At 37.2% G+C, this 23,604-nt stretch overlaps 1 protein-coding gene across 1 annotated transcript in view; it reads left to right on the forward strand.

Moving 5' to 3' along the window:
* CEP85L (centrosomal protein 85 like) overlaps window positions 1-23,604 on the forward strand; it is a 109,671-nt gene that overhangs the window by 37,127 nt on the left and 48,940 nt on the right. Inside the window, exon 3 of the mRNA XM_063310693.1 lies at window positions 16,985-17,775. Within this exon, the coding sequence (XP_063166763.1) occupies window positions 16,985-17,775 (791 nt within the window). The remainder of the gene's footprint in view (window positions 1-16,984; window positions 17,776-23,604) is intronic.

Here is a 23,604-nt window from a genome sequence, read left to right on the forward strand (position 1 = left end):
CTGTCCCAATAATTCCTTTATTTATGTTTGCAAACATAATGTTAGAACACTAAATATCAACTTGCATACTGAACAGATATTTTACTATACACAATTACAACATCTCCATCCAGTCTAACAGAATAAAATTAATGTCATAGTTCTTCAGAGCTGCTTTCCCCAGGTATAATAAAGGCTTCCAGTCCTTTGTATAACAGATTGGTGCTCGGTGTTCACACTGAAGATGTAGAACTACCTTGCTTAGAACTTCTGAATTTCTTAACAATTCATTAGGAAATCAATAGTGCTTTAGGACATTACAGAATTCCTTGGGTGTGAATAAATATACTTGGTAAGTTTAAAATAAGCTTAAAGTAAATAGGAATCCTACTGTCATACTGTGTGATCACTTTTAGGTGAATGGAAATGAATAGCAAAAATTGTTATTATTTGTTTTATTTCATTGCAAACTGAATCTTATACCTCAAAACTGGATGTATGAATTAATATTTTAAAAAATCTGATTGTGTTGGAGTAGTACATCACCTTTGTAGGAAAGCCCTAGATCAGATGGGTCTCTTGTTTCAAGGGTCAGATGAGGCAAGAACCAATATCTAAACAAGAGATGTAGTCCCATCTCATCTCATCTCATCCCATCAAACCCCACTCCCGTACCTCATTTTCTAGTATCAGTCAAGACTAGCATTCTGAAAACATTTTGGAACCTAGACTAGAGGAGGTCAGCAAAAAGCTTGTTCTTGCAAGGTACAGGTAAAGTCCTGTCTATTTTAAGTTCCATAAGCTTACCTATTACCTAATGAAGGAAAATAGGCATGTTTTTCTGCCAATTTCTACCTATTAAGCTGGGCACCTACCACACTGTAGACTGAAAGATTTCAACTAAATGCAAAGCAGTGTGTTTTTTATAAGATGTAGTTATTCTTTTAAAAGGTTTGATATTTTTGTTGTTGTGTTAGTGCTTCTAAATGGCTTGCTTAAGGCAATCACCCTTTATCAAGTAGGTAGAATATTCTGTCTCTTCCCCACAAATGACTCTATTATATTGTAAGTTACATACTTTACAGAGCTTAATCTTTTGAAAAAGAAACATGGTTTACCAGTTACCTTATATAACAAGTTCATTATGTAATTAAATGTTCTGGCAAATTATCTCTGATTGTCCCTAGATTATATCCACACCCTCTCACTGAACTATATATATAAAAATTGGGATGTTTAATGCTTTAACAACATCCATTTAGCAGTCTAGTATAGTTTAAATGGAAATTGGATTAATGTATTTATATAACAGGATTGGCAAAACCTACTATTGTTTGTTTTTTGTCCTCTGCATTAAAGTGTATAAATGGTTAGAACTTCAGTGATTGTATATTGTATATGTTTGTAAAGTTAAGATAAACATGATGGTTTCAGTATTTTATGAAGATGCTGGTGGTGTGTTCCTTTGCTGAACTCCTCACCAGCATGTAGTTGCAAATTATTTCCAGTATAAATTGTTACTCCTCATTTTCATTGGTCTAACTAGGAAACTAGGAGAAGCCCTAGACTAGATCTGGATATTTTCACATGGTATTACCCTTTGTTGTTTAAAGAGCACATGAAAATATTACTCTTATTTTGAGAAATGTTACTCAGTAACAGTCCAATGTCCTTCCAATACATGTCTTAAAAATCAAGTTATGAATCTGCAGTCTGTGAGTATGCGTTGCAGCTACTTGCCAAAATTAAGCATATTTTCTTCAGTTATCCTAAGGATTAAAAAAAATGTTATGAAGTATTCAACTAGCATACCTGTTTTGCTGTGCTCGGTTGTTCTACTACATCATCTGAAACATTTAGTGACAGAACATGTCTTACAGCTTATATGTGCATGACCTGATAAACTTTCCAAACTTCCACAAATCTAGTTTACTTTTCAATGGGAGCATGCGTTCAGACTTAGATAAAGTGCACACATGTATATATTTGTGTCTGTAACATTATAATGTAATGCCATATACAATGTTATTCCTTTTATTTGCATTTCTATCAGTAGTTTGCTTTAAAATCTTGCTGTTGGTTTTAGTTTATCAGGATATTTATTTTGTTGTTGTTGTGCAAAAGCGTTATATACTTGAATGATGATATGAAACAGTTTTTCCCCAGGATTCTGAAAAATCACCAGTCTTTTGTGGTGTGCAAGAATGTATATGCACGTACATGCCCTGGGTGTCATGTTTCAGCCTAGCAATTTTGCTGAGGCTGGATTTGCTGCTACAGTTAGATGACACAAAAAACATTAGAAGCTGCACTGTGCAAAATAGCTTCTTTTGGGGGGGTGGGGGAGGAGAATGACTTTAAATAATTAAAAACTCTAAATCATTCCAGTTTACTGAATTGGATATGGAGGAGACTTTAATGAATGGTCCACAAAGTTAATTACTGTAGTCAGATATGATAACGTTTAATACTTTAAATGTTCTTAGATTCTGAATTATTTTCATATTCATATATTTATGTTACTATGAATTAAAAATGGTTTTAGAGAGTGCCTGTTCTCAAAGAAGAAATAAATCATTGATGGAATCCAAAATACAATTATTAGGCAGTGAGCACCATTGGACTTCAAGATGTCATTTTTAGAATATTTTCTGTTTAGGAACATTTCACTAAGAACTTTGTTGTTGTTTATTCATTCAGTCGCTTCCGACTCTTCGTGACTTCATGGACCAGCCCACGCCAGAGCTTCCTGTCGGTCGTCAACACCCCCAGCTCCCCCAGGGACGAGTCCGTCACCTCTAGAATATCATCCATCCACCTTGCCCTTGGTCGGCCCCTCTTCCTTTTGCCCTCCACTCTTCCTAGCATCAGCATCTTCTCCAGGGTGTCCTGTCTTCTCATTGTGTGGCCAAAGTATTTCAGTTTTGCCTTGAATATCATTCCCTCAAGTGAGCAGTCTGGCTTTATTTCCTGGAGGATGGACTGGTCTGATCTTCTTGCAGTCCAAGGCACTCTCAGAATTTTCCTCCAACACCACAGTTCAAAAGCATCGATCTTCCTTCTCTCAGCCTTCCTTATGGTCCAGCTCTCGCAGCCATATGTTACTACGGGGAACACCATTGCTTTAACTATGCAGATCTTAGTTGTCAGTGTGATGTCTCTGCTCTTAACTATTTTATCGAGATTTGTCATTGCTCTTCTCCCAAGGATTAAGCGTCTTCTGATTTCCTGACTGCAGTCAGCATCTGCAGTAATCTTCGCACCTAGAAATACAAAGTCTTTCACTGCTTCTACATTTTCTCCCTCTATTTGCCAGTTATCGATCAAGCTGGTTGCCATAATCTTGGTTTTTTTGAGGTTTAGCTGCAAGCCAGCGTTTGCACTTTCTTCTTTCACCTTCATCATAAGGCTCCTCAGTTCCTCTTTGCTTTCAGCCATCAAAGTGGTATCATCTGCATATCTGAGATTGTTAATGTTTCTTCCAGAGATTTTAACTCCAGCCTTGGATTCCTCAAGCCCAGCATGTCGCATGATGTGTTCTGCATACAAGTTGAATAGGTAGGGTGAGAGTATACAGCCCTGCCATTCTCCTTTCCCAATCTTAAACCAGTCCGTTGTCTAAGAACTATTTTTCCCAATTTTTAAATAAGCATTAGAAGTGAAACTTGCTGATTTCTTTTTATTTTTCAGTAGCATAAAAGTTGCATGCTATAATAATACACTCAATAGATGGATGAGTATTATAATTTGATACTCATTATTTAATGGTTTGATAACAAATAGGAAAAAATGACAGTGGCATTCTTGGAATCAACATAGTCGCCTGCATTTTCCCTATTTCAATGAGTAATGATCCATTTTATAATAGATCATTCACTCTAGTTACTTCTTTTTATTTTTTCCAACCCAATGAAATGTTGGAAATAAATTATTTAAAGGGGCTCATAACTCTGCCTATTTGTCCATCCATCAGCAGGATCACTTGCTGTTGGGGGTGGGGGAGAAGGCAGCAAAAGAAAGTGTGTTCAAAAATGGGTTGGATTAGGGACAATGAAGGGAAAAAAATCCTTCAACATGCCCCTTTTCAAGAGGCAGCTGGGCAGTTGCTCAGAATGTTGCCAACTCCTTCATTCTTAGCCCCCCTCCCTCTTGGTCACATGATCCAGAGCAAAGCTGTTTTTAAGAATTTAAAAAAAAATTCCATGAGTCATGTTGTTTGTACTTTCCCTACCTTGCTTGGATGAAGTGTGATTCAATGATGATCAAAATATGCTTTTCATCTAGACTTTTATTCAATTTAAAATGAATCTCAGCACATGGTACTGTTAAATGTTAAGGATTTGGCCTAAGAGAAGCTGCTTAAAATTCACTGTCACAAATTGCAAGAAGGCTAAGCCAAAATGTGGTTTGCTTGGATGTTTTGCTTAGTGAGATGTGAATAAGAGGCAGTGAATAAAGCCTGATTTGTTTTAGGCCAATCAACCAGTTTGAATCCATGATTTGTTGTTAATTTACAGCTTGGAACTATGGTTATTCTTCTTTGTGAATGGAGACACGTAGTTTCATTCTGTTTTTTCTGTCTTATTTCTGATGCTTCAGATTATTTTACAGAGTGTCAAACAAGTTATGATCACACAGATCTTGAATATTGTCCTTGTCTGTAAAACTGATGGAGAAAGAATTACTTTTTTAGATTAGACGTACGGAACAGGCTTATTTCCATAAATGCAACTTGTAACAAAAATGTGACAGGGTTCTTGCTGCTCACTTCGTTTCTACTTTCAGCAAATGGTAGAGCATTTGCTTTGCCTACGAGCAGCAACTAACCCAGCACCTTCGCCACTGGCTAGTGACTTTCCAAGGTTTCAGCTAAAGAGTTTCCAGCAGCACCAGGAAATACTCAGTGGTCTGACTCAGAAGAATGTAAGTCTTAAATGTTGTATTAATCTTCTCATGACTCTTTAGTCATTTAAAATTTAAATTCATAATCACTAGTTGATTAGTGTACCCTGCTACAGTCTTTTCTTAATTGTAATCCCATATCTGTTTTTCCTTGGATTAAGTTCCATTTGTGGGATTTATTTTTGAGCAGGCAACTATAGGATTGTGTTGCTCAGGAAATTAACACTTTTTAACTACAAGTAGTGCCTGTAAATATATCTGAACTTATAAGTCTGGGGCAACAGTCTTCTATAATAATATATATAAATAGTGGGATACTAGTGTAGCATTTTGCTTCACAGATGATTTTTATCCACAGCACATGACTATACTCTCAATTATCACATATATTTTCAAATCAAGAAATCTATTATAACAATGTGGAAAATTTGAGAATTTTCAGAGGGGCTAGCAGAAAGAACATTTAAGCATTTTTTCTATGAAATTAATCACAAGAAAAAAATACATTCATGGTTTTGATCCATAGAGGCACCCCTCCTGAAAGTTGAGAGACCTTTTACATGGTAGTAATAATAGATATTTCTTCTCATTGAAGAGTCTTTACTTGATCTTTTGATAACCCCTCAAAAGCCCTTTCAGCCCCTAGACCACAGTCCATATCATTCATGACATTCCCTGACCTTCAGGAGAAGCTTTGTGGAGGTTACTCAGGTGGAGAAGGGTTCAGGCAAGTTATCTTTAGTGTATTTTCTTCCTGCTGAGCTCTCTTAAATCCAGGTCAGCTGGTATCCAACTTCTAACAATTAATGCATCAGCAGGTGACAGAATCTACCCAACATTGACTGATCTCAAATCATATAAGCAAGGGTAATCCTGCTTAGCATTTGGATGGGAGACCACCAATAAAGTTTAGGGCTGAAAAAATACCTTGCAAGTAGGATATAGCAAATCTCTTCTATAGTGTTACCAAATAACATAGCATGGATGTATCCATGGAGTTGATTTCAGCTTGAGAATTACTACCTTTAATTGTTAATACTGTAGTAAAAAAAAATGGATTTGGCCTGTCTATTTTCTTTTAATTCTAGGGTAGGCATTCCTTTTTGGCCTCAGGGCTTTTAAGCCTTGCACACTGAGGTGGATACTGATGTGATAATACTGCTGGGAGGGAGCTGAAATTTTCAGCATAGAGTTGGGCTTTTTTTAAAATTGGAATAAATTTGAAAGTTGAAATGGATGCCTTAAGTCTTAGAGAAACATAAGATACCCAGTTGGATTTTTTATCCCAACTTGGGGCACAGGGGGGAAACATGCCCTATAGTTTTTCAAGTGACTGGTTTTTGTTTTTGTTTTAAAAAGATTAAAACCTCTCAACTGCTCACTGCAAAAAAATATCCCAAACAAACCCACAAAACTACAGATCAAAAACCATGTCCCTGCCTAATTTGAAGGTCTATAGAAAACAAAATGGGGTACAGGAAAGGTTTGTCAATGTCCTGTCTAGAGTACGTGCTGAGAAATGGATACAGTATTCCAAGTGGGGCTTGACCAAAGCAGAATACAGTTCAGTAGGATAATTATTTCCTACCGTGTGGACTCTGCTTGTGGTAATTACATCTCAAAATAGCATTTGTCTTCTTAGCAGCTGCCTTACACAGTTGGCTCATGTTCAGTTTGCAATCTACTACAACACCCAGATCTTTATACAGTTTGTGTAATCTGCAAACGGTGTAATCATTCCCTTAGCCCCTTTATGCAGATCATTAAAAATGTTGAACTGCTGAGGGCCTAGGACGTAGCCGTGTGTCCTAGTGTGTGTACATACTGTGTCCATAGTGCTCTCTAGTTTGATGTGGAGTTAACTTATGAATACTGTGGGAGTAGTCCTACCGACAGTTTTGAATCCACCTAAGATTTGCACAATCTATTCTATCCCATATTTTATTTATTTGTTTGTTTGTTTGTTTATTAAATTTTGCCACTGCCATCTCCCCCCATAGGGCGGTTTACAACCAGGATAAAACATTAAAATACCATAAATAAGTATAAATACAAATACAATATTAAAAATAAATACAGTATAAAATCCAGATGACGATGCTAGTTGGAATATCACTCACATATGTCTCAGGTGCCATTTAGGGTGCCAACCATCTCCAGGGGTGATTACTCCCCCTCCCACCCCAAGCGAGGTGGCAGAACCAGGTTTTTAGTTGTTTTCAGAAGGCCACAAGAGGTGGAATCTGTCTTATCTCTGGGGGATGAAAACAGACAGAAAGCCGGGTACAAGGTCTCCCAGCAGCTCCCTCCCAACCGGAACGCGTGTCAGCACCATGGCATGTGAAACGTTACGATGTACATTAAACATTGCAACGGCGAACATGACAGAAGGATATTCCAAAGGGCGGGAGCCACTGCAGAGAAGGCATCCTGGACCCTGCCAGATGGAATTCTCTTACAGACAGGGTCCTTAACATGCCCTCTCTGCATGACTGGGTGGGATGGGTTGATGTGACGGGGATGAGACGGTCCCTCAGGTACCCTGGTCCCATGCCATGTAGGGCTTTAAAGGTAATAGCCAACACCTTGAATTGGACCCGGAAGCAAACTGGTACCCAGTGCAGCTCGCTATTGGCTGTTTTACCATTTGATTAATGAAGATATCATGAGAATCTTCACTGAATGTCCATAGCATTTCCCCAGTCTAGTAAGTTACTAACTCTATTTTTAAAAAGATACAAAATTAGCCTGGCATGACTTGTTCGTGACAAATCCATAGTGGTTCTTAATAATTATTACATTCCTAACCAGATATTCACAAATACGTTGTTTAATTATTTAAACAACAAGGACCTTGCCACTATAGACAACAGATTAGCAGGTCTGTAATTTCTAGAGCCCTTCTTCTTCCCTAAAATTAGAGATACTTGCTCTCTTCCAGTCTTCTAGGACATTCAGCTGTTATCCAGGAGTTTCCAAAGATTACGGTTAGTGGTTGTGTAACCACATCCTCTAAGTCTTTCAAAATTCTAGGGTATAATTCATTTGGTCCTGGAGATTTCAGTTCCTTTAAGTTAGCTAAGGGTAGCCAGAATAGAAACCATATTGCTGTACCACTTCAACAAACTTTGGCAATGACGTTATATATACTGTATGTATTATGTATGTATGTGTATGTGTGTACTGTACATACACACACTCAGGTATATATACACATACAGTGTGTGTGTGTTTGTGTGTGTGTGTATTACAGCTATCAAGGTAAGCTGTAATATCAGCATGTAGAAAAATATTATATTCAGTATCAATTGCCACCTCACCTTTAATATCTTGAGACTGTCTAACTGAAAAAGCCAATGGTTTGAGAACTAAATTGAAAATTAAAGGAGGCAAGGTATATCTTTGTTGGATGCCTCTATCCATCCATCCATCCTCTTGTGTCTTTTTTGATACATTGTAACCTTTAACTGGGCAAAACAGGGCATCGTTGGACAACAGTTTTTTAACCAAGTTACCTCAAATGAGTTAACTTACAGAATGCATCCAAAATCCGGGACCTATGACTCCTGTAGAATAGAAATTTGGCAAATTTTATAAAACATTTTATGACATAAAAATTACCATAAAACATTTTATGACATAATACAAAATGTCATAAAACATTTCCTGTGGTCAGCTCCTGATGTTTGACTGTGCTATACAGTTCATCACTGGCTATTTTCAAGGCAGATAGATCTCTCCCTGAATTTTCCAGTGAAGTCAGTACATTAGAAGCTCTGCCATTATTGAAGGCATTGAGGAATCTGGTATGGAAATATCTCTGAAATGATGACCCAACGGGTTACTGTCTAGTGTGATTTTAATGGTTGACTTATGTATTTAAGAATTTGAATTAAGAACTTTTAATATCACCTTCCTGGATTTTAGATTTTAGATTTATATTTTTATTGAAGAGGTACTGTTTTTATTGTATTTTAATCTGTATTTAGTTTTAGTTTTATTGTAAACCACCCAAAGTCCCTCTTTTGAGGGAGATGGGCAATGACAAAATTTGAAATATAACTAAATAACTAAATAAAATAATTTAAAGGGTTAAGAGACAAATCCATTGGTGATAACTCTAGCCACAGGATGAAGATACCAAGTTATATTCCAGTGAACAGAAAATAATGGAAACACATATTTTCTTAAAATAGATATTATAAATTCCATCTGAACAGTTTTAAATGCCTTTTGGAATCCAATGAAATTAGAACAGTTGATTCCAATTTATCTGCAGCTATGTCCATAATGTCAACCAGCAGGTGGAAACTGCAGTTGGAACAAATCAGGATATCAGATGTGATATCTAGGTTTGTTAATTAACCATGATTTCTACAAACAATTTCCTATACTGAGATGGTGTAAGAACTGCTGTTTTGTTACACATTCTTGCATTTATAAAAGAAGATGGAGGGAGAAAATGAACATGTGAGCCTAGCACTTACTGTAATTTGTATACGTAACCATATTTCTTACCAGAAAATTTTGCCTCTGAACTTCATATTGAAAAAAACTTTCCATTATACATCCTTGGGGTGGCTTCTTTAGAATAGTTATGGTTTTTAAAATTTTTATTTTATTTATACAAAGTAGGTAATACTGCTTTTCAACCACGACATCTCCAAATTTAATTTAGAGAGATTTTACAAAAATCAGTAGGATGACAGTTCCACCCACCAAAGTTACATTTGAAAAGACATGACATACAAGAAAAAAGGATTGAGGGGGGCATCAAGTGCCTCTTCCGTTTTTTTAAGAAGCATCTGGGAGAACCCCATCAGGTTTGATAAGTAATAGATTTCCACCAGCTGACTAGTATGGATGAACAAAATACCTGTTTGCCTCTAACTGGAGGCAGTGGAAATAATCCTGCTTGTCTTCCTTCTGTTTACTCTGAAGCTTATTGGAAGCTATTGTAGATGCATTGTTTTAATAGGCTTGCTTGGGTATGTGTAAGTAAGTGAAAATGTCCAACACTAATTTACACAGTAGCTTTTCTGAAATAATTTCTCTTTAATCTGTCAGGACTGGTTAGCTGTAATTTTCTTTCAATGAATTGGGAAATTCTGCAGTAATTCATGTCATTAATAACTTCGTAACTGTATTTTTTTCTGTAACAGTAGTACATTAGCAGAGCCAGAATAGCTGTTTTGAAGTAAAATATAGTACAGTATGAGAATAATACAGGGCAAATTCATTTTAAATTGTTTGGAGGAACATTGGCAAACGGATGAGCAGGTATCATTGAATATAATTGAAAATAAAATACTTGTTTAACTTTGACCTTCATTTCAGGTGATCAAGCATTTTTATTATATATGGGTTTTTTTTTGTTAAATTAGAAGCTGTAGTAAGTGGGAAAAAAATCAAGGATAAAACTGAATGAACCCGTGCTGCTTGCCAATCTGAATTCCACATTGCTCACAAGCCAGCCACAGGGCCCATAGTCTTGGATTAATTATGATTTATAACAAGAGAAAAGGTCAGGATGAGAATGTGTCAGGAAACTTAACAGTGAGATAGACTGTGTAGATTTGAACAGAGAGCATCTTATGTTGATTGAAAAAGGGCCACTCCAAGTCAGTTTTTCATTTAGTTTGGAAATCAAAGCTGGAAAAAAAACCTTGCTGTATTGGTCATGGTGATTATTATCAGTTCTCTTTCCTGTAAGCTACTTTGGTTTAAATAGTTCTTGTAGATAAATCACAGTATTGACATAATTACATTTTGCATTTAAAATAATTGTTATCAAAACCCAGTTGTGGGAGTTGTGGTTAGTATTTATTGTTGCTAAAAGTGTATCCCCTGTATCATCCATTGATACATACTGAGCTGTAAAAAATTTTATAGCTACATGTTCTTTTCTGAAGTTTTATAGGCTATGTGATTGTTGCATAGCAGGAAAAAAGAATATGTGTGCTTTTACATATAATAAACATTTGGTACTGCTTGTTATGAAATATGTTGATGGACTTCTATAATCTTTACATACCCCAAAATATGGTAGGTTCTACCCCAGTAAGTTTCTGATCAGTCCCAGGGTATACTTTTAGGCTATGGGAATATTTTTAAAAGAACTGGTATAGAAGAATATGTAAATCATATTGTTCCAATGATCTGCTAAGTAACATTTTGCACATTGGTGTATTACATTTCCTGCCTCAGTATATCAAATTTACTGTATACTTCCTGTCTTAAAAGGCAGAACATCCTGTTCTGCCTTTTAAGTCTTGATAATGCAATATTTAAACTACTTAGCTACCAAAAATCATTCTAATTTCTTTAAATGTTTTAGTGAGAAATCATGTTTTGAATACATAAGCTGTAGACAGTATACGACTTCTATATTATTATCATATTATTGCATACTATAAAATCCATAGCTACAAGTTCGGATTCTCTTTAAAAAAAGGGTTTCATCAAAGAAATTATGATTTCTACTGTATTGAAAGTGAAAATCATAATTTATTTGATCAGGTGAATGGTTTTTTAATATGGCAGTGAGCTTATACAAAAAAGAAGTGTTTCTAGGTAGCCTGTTCAGGTTCCTGTTTTCTGTTTAACTGTGGTTAATCTGCAGTCATATGCACTGTATTGACGTATATACAGTACAGATCCCTGCAGTGCTATAGGCAGAAATAAGAGATTAGAAGATCTAGCTTCAAATCTTGGATGAACTCTCTAGAAGGATAAATGAGGTATCTCAAATAATACAAACAGTAACGCTGTATTTCCAGGATTGTTCTTGCAAGATCTTTTAGTAAATATACAGCTGTAACAATAGTTGTGATTTTATTTGAGCTGTTCCTGTTACATTTTTCTTAAAGTCCATTTATTATTTATTTAATCCTCTTGGGTAAGTCTTGAATTGGTCTATAATTGAAACACAGTGATGATAGCTACTGATTTTAGAGTCGGGTGGAGAAATCAATTGACAATAGTCTTTTAATGGTTCTGTTTTAGTTTAATGGAAATAATGTCTTCCTAGTCCTGGAGTGCTGTAGCCTTCATTGTTGGGCGTCATGCTAGCATCTGGCTTGGGTCTGTTGAAAACAGAAAGGTGAACTTGATGGGGCTGTGGGGTGATCTGGTAAGGCAGCTTTTATGCAAATAGCCAGTTTAACCAATTGAGTAGGTTGGGAGCAAACTGCATCTGTCTTGTCATTGTACTTGCAGTACTATGGCAACCTCTGTTGTGTAAGTCTCTCTTTTTTAGCCAGGAACACAGCACAGCAGTTGCATCTTAATGCAATTGAACCTATTGTTGGCTAGTTCAGAGAAAAAGAAGACCTAGTTACATTTCCTCAATAGAGTTTTATAGTAGAACATTAAGATATTGAATGTGGCTGGTGGTTAGTAAAATACAGTACAGTACTATGGTTTTGAGTCCAGACAGTAATGACGTGAATGAGGAGGAGAGGATTGGCCTGAAGAACTTGTTTGTAAGCCCCCCCACCCCCCACTGCCTTTGTAGCCTCATCCAGAAGAAAAATCCATAACACTTTAAACATTCTAGTGACATTTCTTTCAGGTACTTAACCAATTGCTTAAAAAGAACATGGTATTTTATTATGTTAATTCTTTAGTAAGCAACTTAATGGTTATAAGGAAACTCAGCATTAATAGTCTTATTCCCTACTCCCAAAGTTTGTTACAAAGCCATTACTCTACAGTGAAATAAAATTCTGTAACTAAAGATTTATTTTAAATAGAAGTAAAACCACAGAGGTGTAAATAAGTCATGTGGTTGATAAACAGCTCCTTGAATAGAAAAACTTTCAGTATGTTTTTGTCAGTGTTGTTCAGTTATGGTGAAAACAGCCATTGTACACATTAATTATAGATTTAAAAAATGGTAACTGGACACCTGAACAGTGCAAATGACTTGACAAAATTTATATGTGTTCCAGTAGACATCGTATGACTACTGGTGTTTGCTATACAGTAGGAAACCATTATCTTTGTTTAATTAGATTAATTTCTGCTTTTCACTCTATTATTTGGTGGAACCAGCAATCAGTACCGACTTCAAAATGTGGCTGAATGCTGTGCAGAACCCACGAGAGCACAATCTGCCTTTTCACTGAGTCACAGTTGAAGAAGAAATGATTGAAGGCAGAAAAGGCAGGGAGGGGGGAGTGAGTTTGTATTCAGAGTGAACCTACAGTTCCTCTAACAAGATGCAGAGGAAACTGAATGCGGTTGCCGTATTTTCTGTAGTGCTGATGTTAAGCGTTGGTAAAATCCTTGAGCTTGATTCCTAGGGGCTTCGCAAGTCCACATAGTTTTCTTCATGATAGTATGGAAAGTTTGCCACTTGATGTTCTGAGATATTTTTTGTCTTCCTTATGTAGCCACAACTCTGGTATTCCCTGGTGGTCTCCCATCCAAGTACTAACCCTTCTAAGTCCAGACAAAGTCAGGCCAAGTACTACCATCTGCTGAGACTGAACAGGTTTATTGCCACTTAATCCTGTTACACAGTTACCTGAGTATAAGCCCCAGTGAATTTACAGCTGATTAAATGTTCATATATTGGACTTTTAATCTTCTGTTTTCTATAATACTTTTAATCTTCTATAATACTTTTAATCTACTTTTAATCTTCTGTTTTCTATAATACAACTGTGATGGGAATGATGGTTCCAATATATTATTCAAGTTTAAAATGCTCAGATTAGATGAGCAGGGAAGTATTAAATATTGCCTTTTCTTCCAGTGAGTGGTATTTTAAATTACAGGTAGTCCTCGCTTAAGGACCATTCGTTCAGCAACCATTCTGAGTTACCACAACATTGACTGAGTGTTAGCTATGGCTTGTCCTCAAAGTTATGGCTGTTGCAGTGCTCCTGCAGTCACGTGATAAAACTTAGGGTGCTTGGCAGCCCGCCCACATTTATGACCGGCAGGTGCACTTCAACTCCCCCCACTCGCCTATCTCCCTCCTCCCTCTGCACTTTTGGCTGCCCTGCACTCTGCTGCTGCCTACCCCGCCACTCTCCACTGCCCTCTGCTGACTTTGCTGTCTTCTTCCTCCTGCTGCTGACAAAGCACGCCCGGCCGAGGCAGCTGCTGGCCCTTTGCAAGGCCTCCCTGATCACAGTTTGCAATCTTCCCTGCTGGCTTCCCACAAGCAAAATCGATGAAACCAGCAGGAAGTCAGAAGTCTCAGTCACATGAGGTCCTTGCTTAATGACCTGCAGTGATTTACTTAACAACGATAACTGGGGACTGCCAGAGCTGCTGTTGCTAACTGGTGCGGTCATATGATGTTGTGCTTTACAACAACATCGCTTAGCGATGGAAATTCCTAATTACCGTTGTTAAGTGAGGGCTACCAGTACTCTGTAACTTCCCCTCAAAAAGAGTTGTTGGAAAGGATTACATCTTGCTAGGGTTAAGGCTGTTCTAAATCTGAGAACTGTTTTTTGACTTAAATATTTAGCAGGCTTGAAAGAAGGTGACCAACTACCCAAGAACGGGTCTTTTGTAGTGGCAGCCAGACCCGATTGGTCTTCCAAATTCTTCGTGCACTGTTTAAGGACTGCCGCATATGCTCATATCCCATTATCAGGATTGGGTTGGGTGAGAAAACAGTCACATTTCAGTTTCCTACCCTAAGAAGAAGCAGTGTCATCAATTAAAATCGGTGGTGTGAGGCCCATGGGGAAAAAAAGAAAGCATCTTTACCCAGTAGGAAAGGATGCATGTCCAAATATGAGTTTAAATTTTGGTTGTTGCCAGCCTCATGGTACAACACCGTGTTAGGAACCCATCATTTATATTCAGGATCTTCAGAAGTATTTAACACTGAGGTACTGTAACATTTAAATTTATTTATATACAATAGTTGAATTAGTTCAAGTATTTTATCATTAATGATGTCTTTGGCTACATTAGTTAATAGATATATCCATGAAGTGTCATATGTAATGTAATTCAAGCCTGATTTCTGCAGATCCCTACCTGTCACTTCTCCATGACTTCCAAGGATTTCTGTGGCTGATTCTTTACCTGGAGAGATTAATAGGATTAAATAGATTTTTGTACCTGTTACTTGAATTCTGCAAACAGTTAAAGTTCTGGAGAAATCAAAGTAGCATGAAAGAAAGTTTAAGTTGTTTCTCCACTTCAGGAAAACCACAGATGTGATAATAAGAATAGATAATAAGACTTTTAACAAGCCTCCCGTGTAACAGCAACGTGAGCAGCATGGGGGGAGGTTGAGCTATGTGACGTAGGAGATTCTAATGCCAGGATTAGCTGCTTATTTTTGCATCTCTGCAGGCTTTGATGCAAAGCAGCAGTTGCTGGGCATGGGAGAGCTGCCACTCAGATTCCAGTAACCTCTGCCTCACCTATGTTAATTTTAACTTGCTTATTTGTCTAGGAACATTGGCACATTGGGATTTTCTGTAAGCCTACTGATATTTCAGATTGAGAATGGAGCCAGAATGAGAGAATGAGACACTTGTAATGCTATTGCAATGTATTGTGTTTTTCCAAGTATAGTCTTTGATTTGGCCTCCTGTTTTATAGGAACACAACAGGACCTTTTCATACCTCCTTTCTTCTGCAGCCTCCTCTTCCCCAGAGAGGCCTCTTTCTGAGAGTTGGGAAACTCACGTCATGTTGTGGGGATTGTTGCAACAAAGGGGCATACTTGGAAGCATCCTTCCCTTTTTGGCTCCAAGTCATTGCCTGTCTATTTGAACATTTCTAATGATGATACTAGTGAAAGGATGCCTTTAATTTTTGCATATCATAAACAGAGGAAAAATAGCATTTACGTATCACCTCGTACTTACGTTCTACTCAGTCATGTGCAACTTCCTATTTGGCAGCTTAAAATTACTTTTGGAAGATAGCTTTAACTACAGAAAAACAATAGCATTCTTTTAAAGTTTTTTTACCTTCTCAGTATAGAATTCCATAAACAAACAAACAAACAAAAAGAAATAATTGATGCTGTTTCTAATTTCTGGCATCTTACCACACAGTTGACCTCCATAGTTTGGGTGTATAATTGTTTTTCTTTCCCACAAATCTCTGCCACAAATTCTGTTAAGCCTCAGTCTTGTACACATCTGTCAACTGTAAGATCTGCTAAAATTAAATGGATTTCTTATAATGAATTAAGTATGGGTTAAACTTTATAGATGTGTAGATTGTACTGAATAATTTTTCATCTTTCTGAGTTTGTAATTACTTTTAAAGAAAAGAAACAAAAGCATTCTCCAGAAATTGAAGAAGAAGAAGTAAAAGGGTTAGGTTCAGTAAAATAATAATAATAATAATAATAATAATAATAATAATAATAATAAAATAGCAGTTCTCATAGGCCATGTTCATACAAAATGAACAAAAGTTGTAATACAGAGAATCTAATGAACAACAATGCTAATACAGAGAATCTATTTGCTTCAGCTCAGCTTTTTCTGCAAGGAGGATCAGAGAACTGTACTATGTATTACTAATACTATAAAAAACTTAGCATTTTGTGTGTGTGTGTGTGTGTGTGTGTATTTGCTTAGCAAGTCAAATTCTTTGTTAGTTACAAATCCTGATTTCAAACTGTGGCTTGTTAGCAGAGAAAGAAGCTTTCTGTGGTAAGCTTTTGATTGGTATAACTCCCTGTAGGAGGAGCCCATTCAAAATTCATATACAACAGTGTATATCAGCATGATTGCTTGCTAGTAATAATCTAGAATTCATAACAGTTGTTGCCAAATGTCCATATGTACCTTTGTAGAAAGAAGTGTCTTAACATATGGATACACTTAAAAGCCATGGTGATGTCAGGATGATGTTCCATGATGCAAATGACTTGAATAAATTACCTGCATCATTTTGTTTCATATGCAAAAGAACACTTAAATGTTATTTGAGTCATTTGTGCCATGTTATGATACATGCAACATCTGTTGCCTCAACATCTGTGGATGCCCGTGGATACACTGAATGTATGTTTTAAATAATTTCAACTTATTTCTTTATGTGTTATTCCCAGTAATACTGGCTATTTTATAAGAACTCACATGATGAAAATCTTTCTTCCCAGATCATTCCACATCAAGTGGTACTTCCACGTTTAAGCCCAGCCGCTCGTTGGTCTCAATTCCCACTGCCCATGTAATGCCGTCTAACGCCAACACTTCGCTTTCAAAGCATAGGGATCCTCTCAAGTCTGACCCTTCAAAGTGGAGCACAAACCTTTTGAGATCCACTCAAAGCAGGCATCAGGGCATGCTGGACAGCATTCTTGATATGAAAGATTTGAGGCCTGTAAGGAAGTGGTCATCATTGTCTAAACTCAGCACGCCTGTCAGTTGTAACCAGGATGGGGTTGTTTATTCAGCAGAATGCAGGGCCAACTTGGATACAAATGGAAGAGACAAGACTGTTTCACCACAATTAAGAACAAGTGGGTCAAGTTGCTTGTACAATAGTATGGAACTATTAAAGGCTGAGGACAGAGAAAATGGGAAGAAAAAGAATTCTACCTTGAACTGCAAATACAAATTTGAAAGTTGCAGCAAAGAAGATTGGGGGGTTCCTGATTCCTCAAACAGGAAACATGCCTTAGACATGACCTATAGTGCCTTACCTGAAAGCAAGCCTGCTCCATTAAACTCTGACATTTTTCATCAAGAATATATAACTTTGGAACCACAGGCTGCAGTCCCATCCCAGGTTTCCATTAAATCTTCTGAGAGGACTCAGAGGTGGCTTACAGAACAATTTCATACAAATCCTCCAGAATCCAAGCCTTCTGAGGAGTCATACAGCCTATCCCCTTGGCAGTTACAGCAACTTGAAGAACTTAGAACAGGAAGTGAACATCCTTTGCAGGTAAGAATCAAACTTCAGTGTTTGCTGCCACCAAGTGGATAGCAAGAAAATAATCTCAGACCTGATTCTATTCAATGAATAAGCTTGTATCTACTGTTCTGTTTTATTGTAAAGGTTTTAACTGAAATGAATTGAGATAGCAATTGCTATAAAATGGTGCTAACAGATTTCGCTTGATTCATCTTTCTTTCTACAAATGTAAATACTGTTGGAAGGAACATTAAAAATGGATATGTAGCTTGGGTAGGCATCCATGGAGGGGCAGTGATGACATGTGCATGACTATATTATCACACAAATGCTGCAACTTACATACTTGACCAAAAGCAAGATTCTCCTAGCATTTCATTTAACAAGATTTATTGTAAGGAAATGGAATAAAGTTACAGAAGCCTCAGCAACTGGGCCGCTTTCACTTTAGAACCTACTTGTTAAGGCAGAGACTTCCTACGTTTTTTTTTTAATGCTAACAGCCTATTTGTGAAGCAGCGAGAAGTGTGTTCATTTCCCTGATAACTGATAACAGGTAGCCAGTCTGAATCTCTCTCAGACTCTGAACATACCATTACAGGTCACTTTATATCTGATGGCCACATATGGCCGTACAGAGGGAGGGGGCAAACACCCATGGGTTGTAGACACTCTTTAAAACAGCAGCGTATTTTCTTCAGATGCCTGTAAAATGATGGGCTTCTTCAAGGAATATCAGAGGGGCATGTGTAAGATCAGGAAACTTGTTTGAAACTTTTGTGTTTGTGTGTATGTGTGTGTCTTCAAGCCATTGTTGACTCTTGCCAACTGCCTGGACTAATCCCTGCAGTTTTCTTGGCAAGGTTTTTCGGAAGTGGATTGCCTTTGCCCGCTTCCTAGGGCTGAGAGAGAATGACTAGCCCAAGGTCATCCAGCCGGCTTTCATGCCTAAGGCGGGACTAGAACTCACAGTCTCCCAGTTTCTAGTCTGGTGCCTTAACCACTATACCAAACTAGCTCTCTTGAAGCATACCAAGTCCTATTTTTGTATTTGTTTGTTTGTTTATTGCTGCAATTTAAATGCTGCTCAGTTCCAAAAAGGTTCTGAGGGTTTTCACTGTTTTTGTAAAGTGTGAATCTGTTTCAGGTGACCAGCTGCAGAGAAACACATCCATCTTCTCCCATTCACCTATATATTTAGCTCAGCTTGAGAATTGCAAGCACTGGCTAGAGATCCGGACTTTTTGTGGCTAGAGATCACTTATTCAGCTAGTGCACCTCAGTCACCCTGTGGTTCCATATTGCACACTAATATAGCACGATGCTGGTAGTTAAGATAACATCCTTAATTTGGTGTAAAGCTCTGGGTAATTCAAAAGGAGTCAGTGTTCCTTTGCAGTTCAGGTTAGTTGAAAAACAAAATATCTGTGTAATGGACTGCTTCTTAACTTAGGTCCTTGATTCACTTCATTCCAGTCAGCCAAAGCTCTTCAGGGTGATTTTAGGGCTTACTGTGACAGATAATATGAACATCATGGTTAGTTTCAGTTGTGCACTGAACTTCTGTGGTTTCTGCAAGGGGAAATTAGAAGCTACGCTTCCTATTTTGCAGCAGAAGCTGTAAAGGGGAGAGAGAAAAGACACCAATCTAGAGGCTATGGCAGTGTTTCTTCCTACCAGTAAGAAAGGAGTACCTACATTTATGTAGCATATGCATGATCTAATAATTTATTAAGTAATTAGCATTTATCAACTTTATTCATTTAGCATATAGCACCTACATTATTTAATAATAATTACTACAACCCTATAAGGTAGGCTGTTTTCTTTCTCCATATGGTGGAGGGCTAAGGATGAAGGGAAGTAGTGTTGTGGCTAAAGTCATTTAGTGAGTTTATAGTAGAAGCAGAATTAGAAGTAAAGTCTTAGCTGCTTCTTAGTCATGTGACTGTAACAGTTGACCACAGAACAGATTTGTCAGATATGTCATAATTAGGGACAATATTTGTGTAACAGTTTCATTTAAAATTGCCAATGTGATACAGAACAGTAATAAATGATATGAGAGTAATGGTAATTGTAATAACATCCAGGTTTTATGTACACATAGTCCTTGGATTACGACCACTTGTTGAGCGATAGTTCAAAGTTATGACGGTGCTGGATGCAGGGGACTTATGACCAGTCCTCAAAGTTGCAGCTGTCACAGCATCCCTGCAGTCATGTCATTGCTGTTCGGGTGCTTGGCAACCAGCTCGCTATTATAATGGTTGCAGTGTCCCACGGTCACACAATCATCATTTGTGACCTTTCCTGCCAGCTTCCCACAAGCAAAGCCAATGGGGAAGCTGGCAGGAGGGCTCAGCTCACTCCGGCAAGTAGTATTGCTCCTACTGCTTTTTCTCCCAAGCAGCCTATGGGCAGCATGGAAATCTCATACTCTGTAGTACCTGCCTGCCTGTATTCTGTAGTGCCACCCACGGCACCTGCCCGCACTCCATAGCACCCGCCCATGGCACCCACCCACCTGCCTGCACTCTGTAGCCCATAGTTCTCACCTGCCCATCCGTAGTTCTTGCCCACTAGCCTGCTTGCCTGGGACGCAGTTTCAGCACCTCTTCCCATGTCAAAGTCACGTGAGGTCCTCACTTAAGGACCTGCAGTCCTTGCTTAACGATGGCAACAGGGACTGCCAGGGTTGGTGTCGCTAAGTGATGCAATCATGTGATGTTGCACTTTATGACCACATTGCTTAGTGACAGAAATTCTGGTCCCAATTGCTGCTTGGGATTATCCATACTGCTAGAAACTTTCAGACTAATTCCTATTCATTTACTCACTCCACATGCCTTTCATGCCAGATGAGAGGAATCAAAAAGAAAATTAGAACATATGTCTCTAAGATTTTTTATTTGTTGATTTTTGGTGTGATAATGCATATGCACAATTATAATTTCAAGCAGACTTCAGAAACTAAGATTGCACAATTTCTTTGTAAGCAGAATATTCCACTTTGCCATTTTCTTAGCTTTCTATCTACGTTTCACACAGAAATGAAGCACTTAGTGAACTTATACTCTAGATGTGTTATGTATGCTTTCATTGGATATATGAGGTGAATTTGAGAGACAACTCCCCCCCCTCATGTCTTGTGGGGCTTTCTGTTGTAACATAAAAGAGATAGGCAGGCTTGGAGGTAACTTAAATTAACTATGGGAAGGTTAATATGCTTTTAATGAAAAGGGTCTTCTATGGTTTGATAAAAATGTTATTACAATAATATTCTAATCTATAATGCTCTATTATAACACATTATAATAGAATATAAATGCCCTCTTTTAATATTAAGAATAGTTAGCAGTGTAATCTTATATATGGTTATTCATAAGTAAGTCCCATTGTGCTCATTTTATTCTCTTGCATGGGTCATCAAATACTGGGAAATTTACTTTGAATAAGTGTTTATTTGTCTTTATGTATTTTCTTCTATGTCTTTATGTATTTTTTTCAACTTCCTCTCAATGGCTATTTGCCCTCATCCCCAATATAAAAGTCACAGGTGATTCCATGTTCACATTCCATCATTTTCTTCCTGTTGATAATTTCATGTTTGTTTTTCCTTTTTTCTACTTTACATTTCAGATTGTGCTGTTGATCTGATCTGTTCCATTGTAAAAATAGCATTTTTCATTTCTCTAATACAGTGAAAGCTTCCCCGATCTGCAGGGTGTTAGGTTTGGGCTTTTCTGTCTTGTTCATTTTGTTGTTTATATTCATATAGCTTGAAGGTTCAAGTTACCATGATGGCACAAATGGAGACTTTAAAAAACCTCACATGAGCTTCACAAGGATGAACATAAGTACAAGAACCAAGAAAATAAGCAGAAAATTGAGTAACAGGTTGAGGCCTCTATTTGCAGCAAGATCCATCGTGGCAAACCTTGCGCTTGTTTTGCTTGCAGTAGAAATCTTGATTGCTGTTTCAGGCAGGTTCAGCTTCAGTCACAATGAGTTAGAGTTGACATATGTGTACTTGCAGTACTCCTGTGTGAGCATTTCTTGACTCCTTTATGAGCATTTATTGTCCAACACCTAAGAGAAAATGATTAGTGAGCAGCAGCTAATGTGAGTACCACAGTGATAACCCTTCCCCAAACTCACTTTGAAGAAAATACAGGCAGTGATTTAACAAGCAATAATTTACCATATTGGTATTATCTTTTCATGCCAAGTGAGAAAGAAAACTTATCAAACAGATGTCATAGTTTAATAAATTGTATTTAATATTGATTAGCTGCTTCAAGATACAGCAGTACTCTCAGCATTGTTAATTATCCTATCTTGTTCTAAATACTGTTAACATTGTTTATAAAAGAATTTAACATAGAAAGGTAGTTTATATTATTAAACCACTAATTAAATGACTGATTTCTTAGACATACTTGTTCAGTGCTGTGTGCTTGGATTTACTCTTCAAGGCACATTTTCCATTATAATCAGCTACCTGCATGTTCTTTTCCATACTTGCCTCACCCCTCTTTTCTGATTTGCAGGCCATTAAGGGGCTGTTACTACCTTCATCTTTAAAATGAATTTGACTAAAGACTCAGTGAGTTAAATCCAGTCTTCTCTCAAGCTCCAGGCTGAAGAGTGAGATGGACCATTAGGTACTCGGGGCATAAGATCTTAGAAGCTTTAGAAAGGGAGATATGGAAAAGGTTGGATTACTCTCTGCCAAAAGAAAGATCAGCTTCTTGTCTGGGAAATTGGATGAGTCATTTTGGCTACATTTAACTGCAGTGCAAAGGATACCTAAGATATTCCCCTTCAAAATGAGTCCAAGCTTCCCTTACAGCTCCAGAGTGAAAGTTTGAAGGTAGCTTCTGCTTCCCCCCACTCCTCACTGTAAAAAAATATGGAGCTGGAGGCAGTTGCTTCTGAACTCCTGCAAAGACACAACTGAAAATCAAGGATTAAGAATTCTGTTGCAGATTACAATTCTGTTTGGATTTATGAGAAGATTTCTAATTTCCATGACTTCCATGATAATGATCTCATTTTTCTGCTATGTTATGAAAGCTTTGCATATACTTGGAGTATAAAGACAAGATGCTTTATAGTATTGCTTTCTGTATAGCAGCTTTTCATTTTTAAAATTGTATGCTTTTTAAATGTTCCATTGATGGCCTTTGAACATCATTTGGAACAATTACATTAAGAGATTTGAAATTAGCCAAGAATGTACCATAGGCAAAATCATATATGGAAAAAGAATGGCATTTGGTCAACCATTACATATTTGTGAATGTGATGTGTTGCAGCTGAGCACTGTTTATGGAGACTTCAGTAGTAAGGAAAGGTTGCAGCGAGGCTATTAATTGCAGAAAGATAGAAAACTACTGAAACACCAATAATGGAGGAATGGATTATGAAGATGGTGGAGTATGCAAAAATGGCTAAATTAACTTGTTTGATTAAGAAGGGAACTACAACTACTTTTATAAAAGACTGGAAATCCTTTCTGGACCTTCTTTCTGGATAAAAATGAATTGCTGATTTCAGGATTTATTGATTAAAAAGGTTTGTTTATGGGACGAAGGGAACTATGGTATGCAATATGGGAGTGTGGAGATGGTAATTGCTATGTTTGTAACTGCTGCAAAAAGATCAGAAGTCGCTTCTTTCAATATCTTTTTTTTCTCTCTTTTTTGTTACTCTTTACTTTTTCTTTTACCCTTTTATAATCTGTTGCTTTTTTCCTATTTCTTCTATCTTTCTGTAGTTTTTTAAACTTTTGTAATATCTTCTTTTAATAAAATAATTAATAAAAAGTAGTAAGGAAGGATTGCTAGGTAATTA

This window comes from Candoia aspera, chromosome 1 (assembly GCF_035149785.1).
Source record: "Candoia aspera isolate rCanAsp1 chromosome 1, rCanAsp1.hap2, whole genome shotgun sequence".
Lineage (NCBI taxonomy): Eukaryota > Metazoa > Chordata > Lepidosauria > Squamata > Boidae > Candoia > Candoia aspera.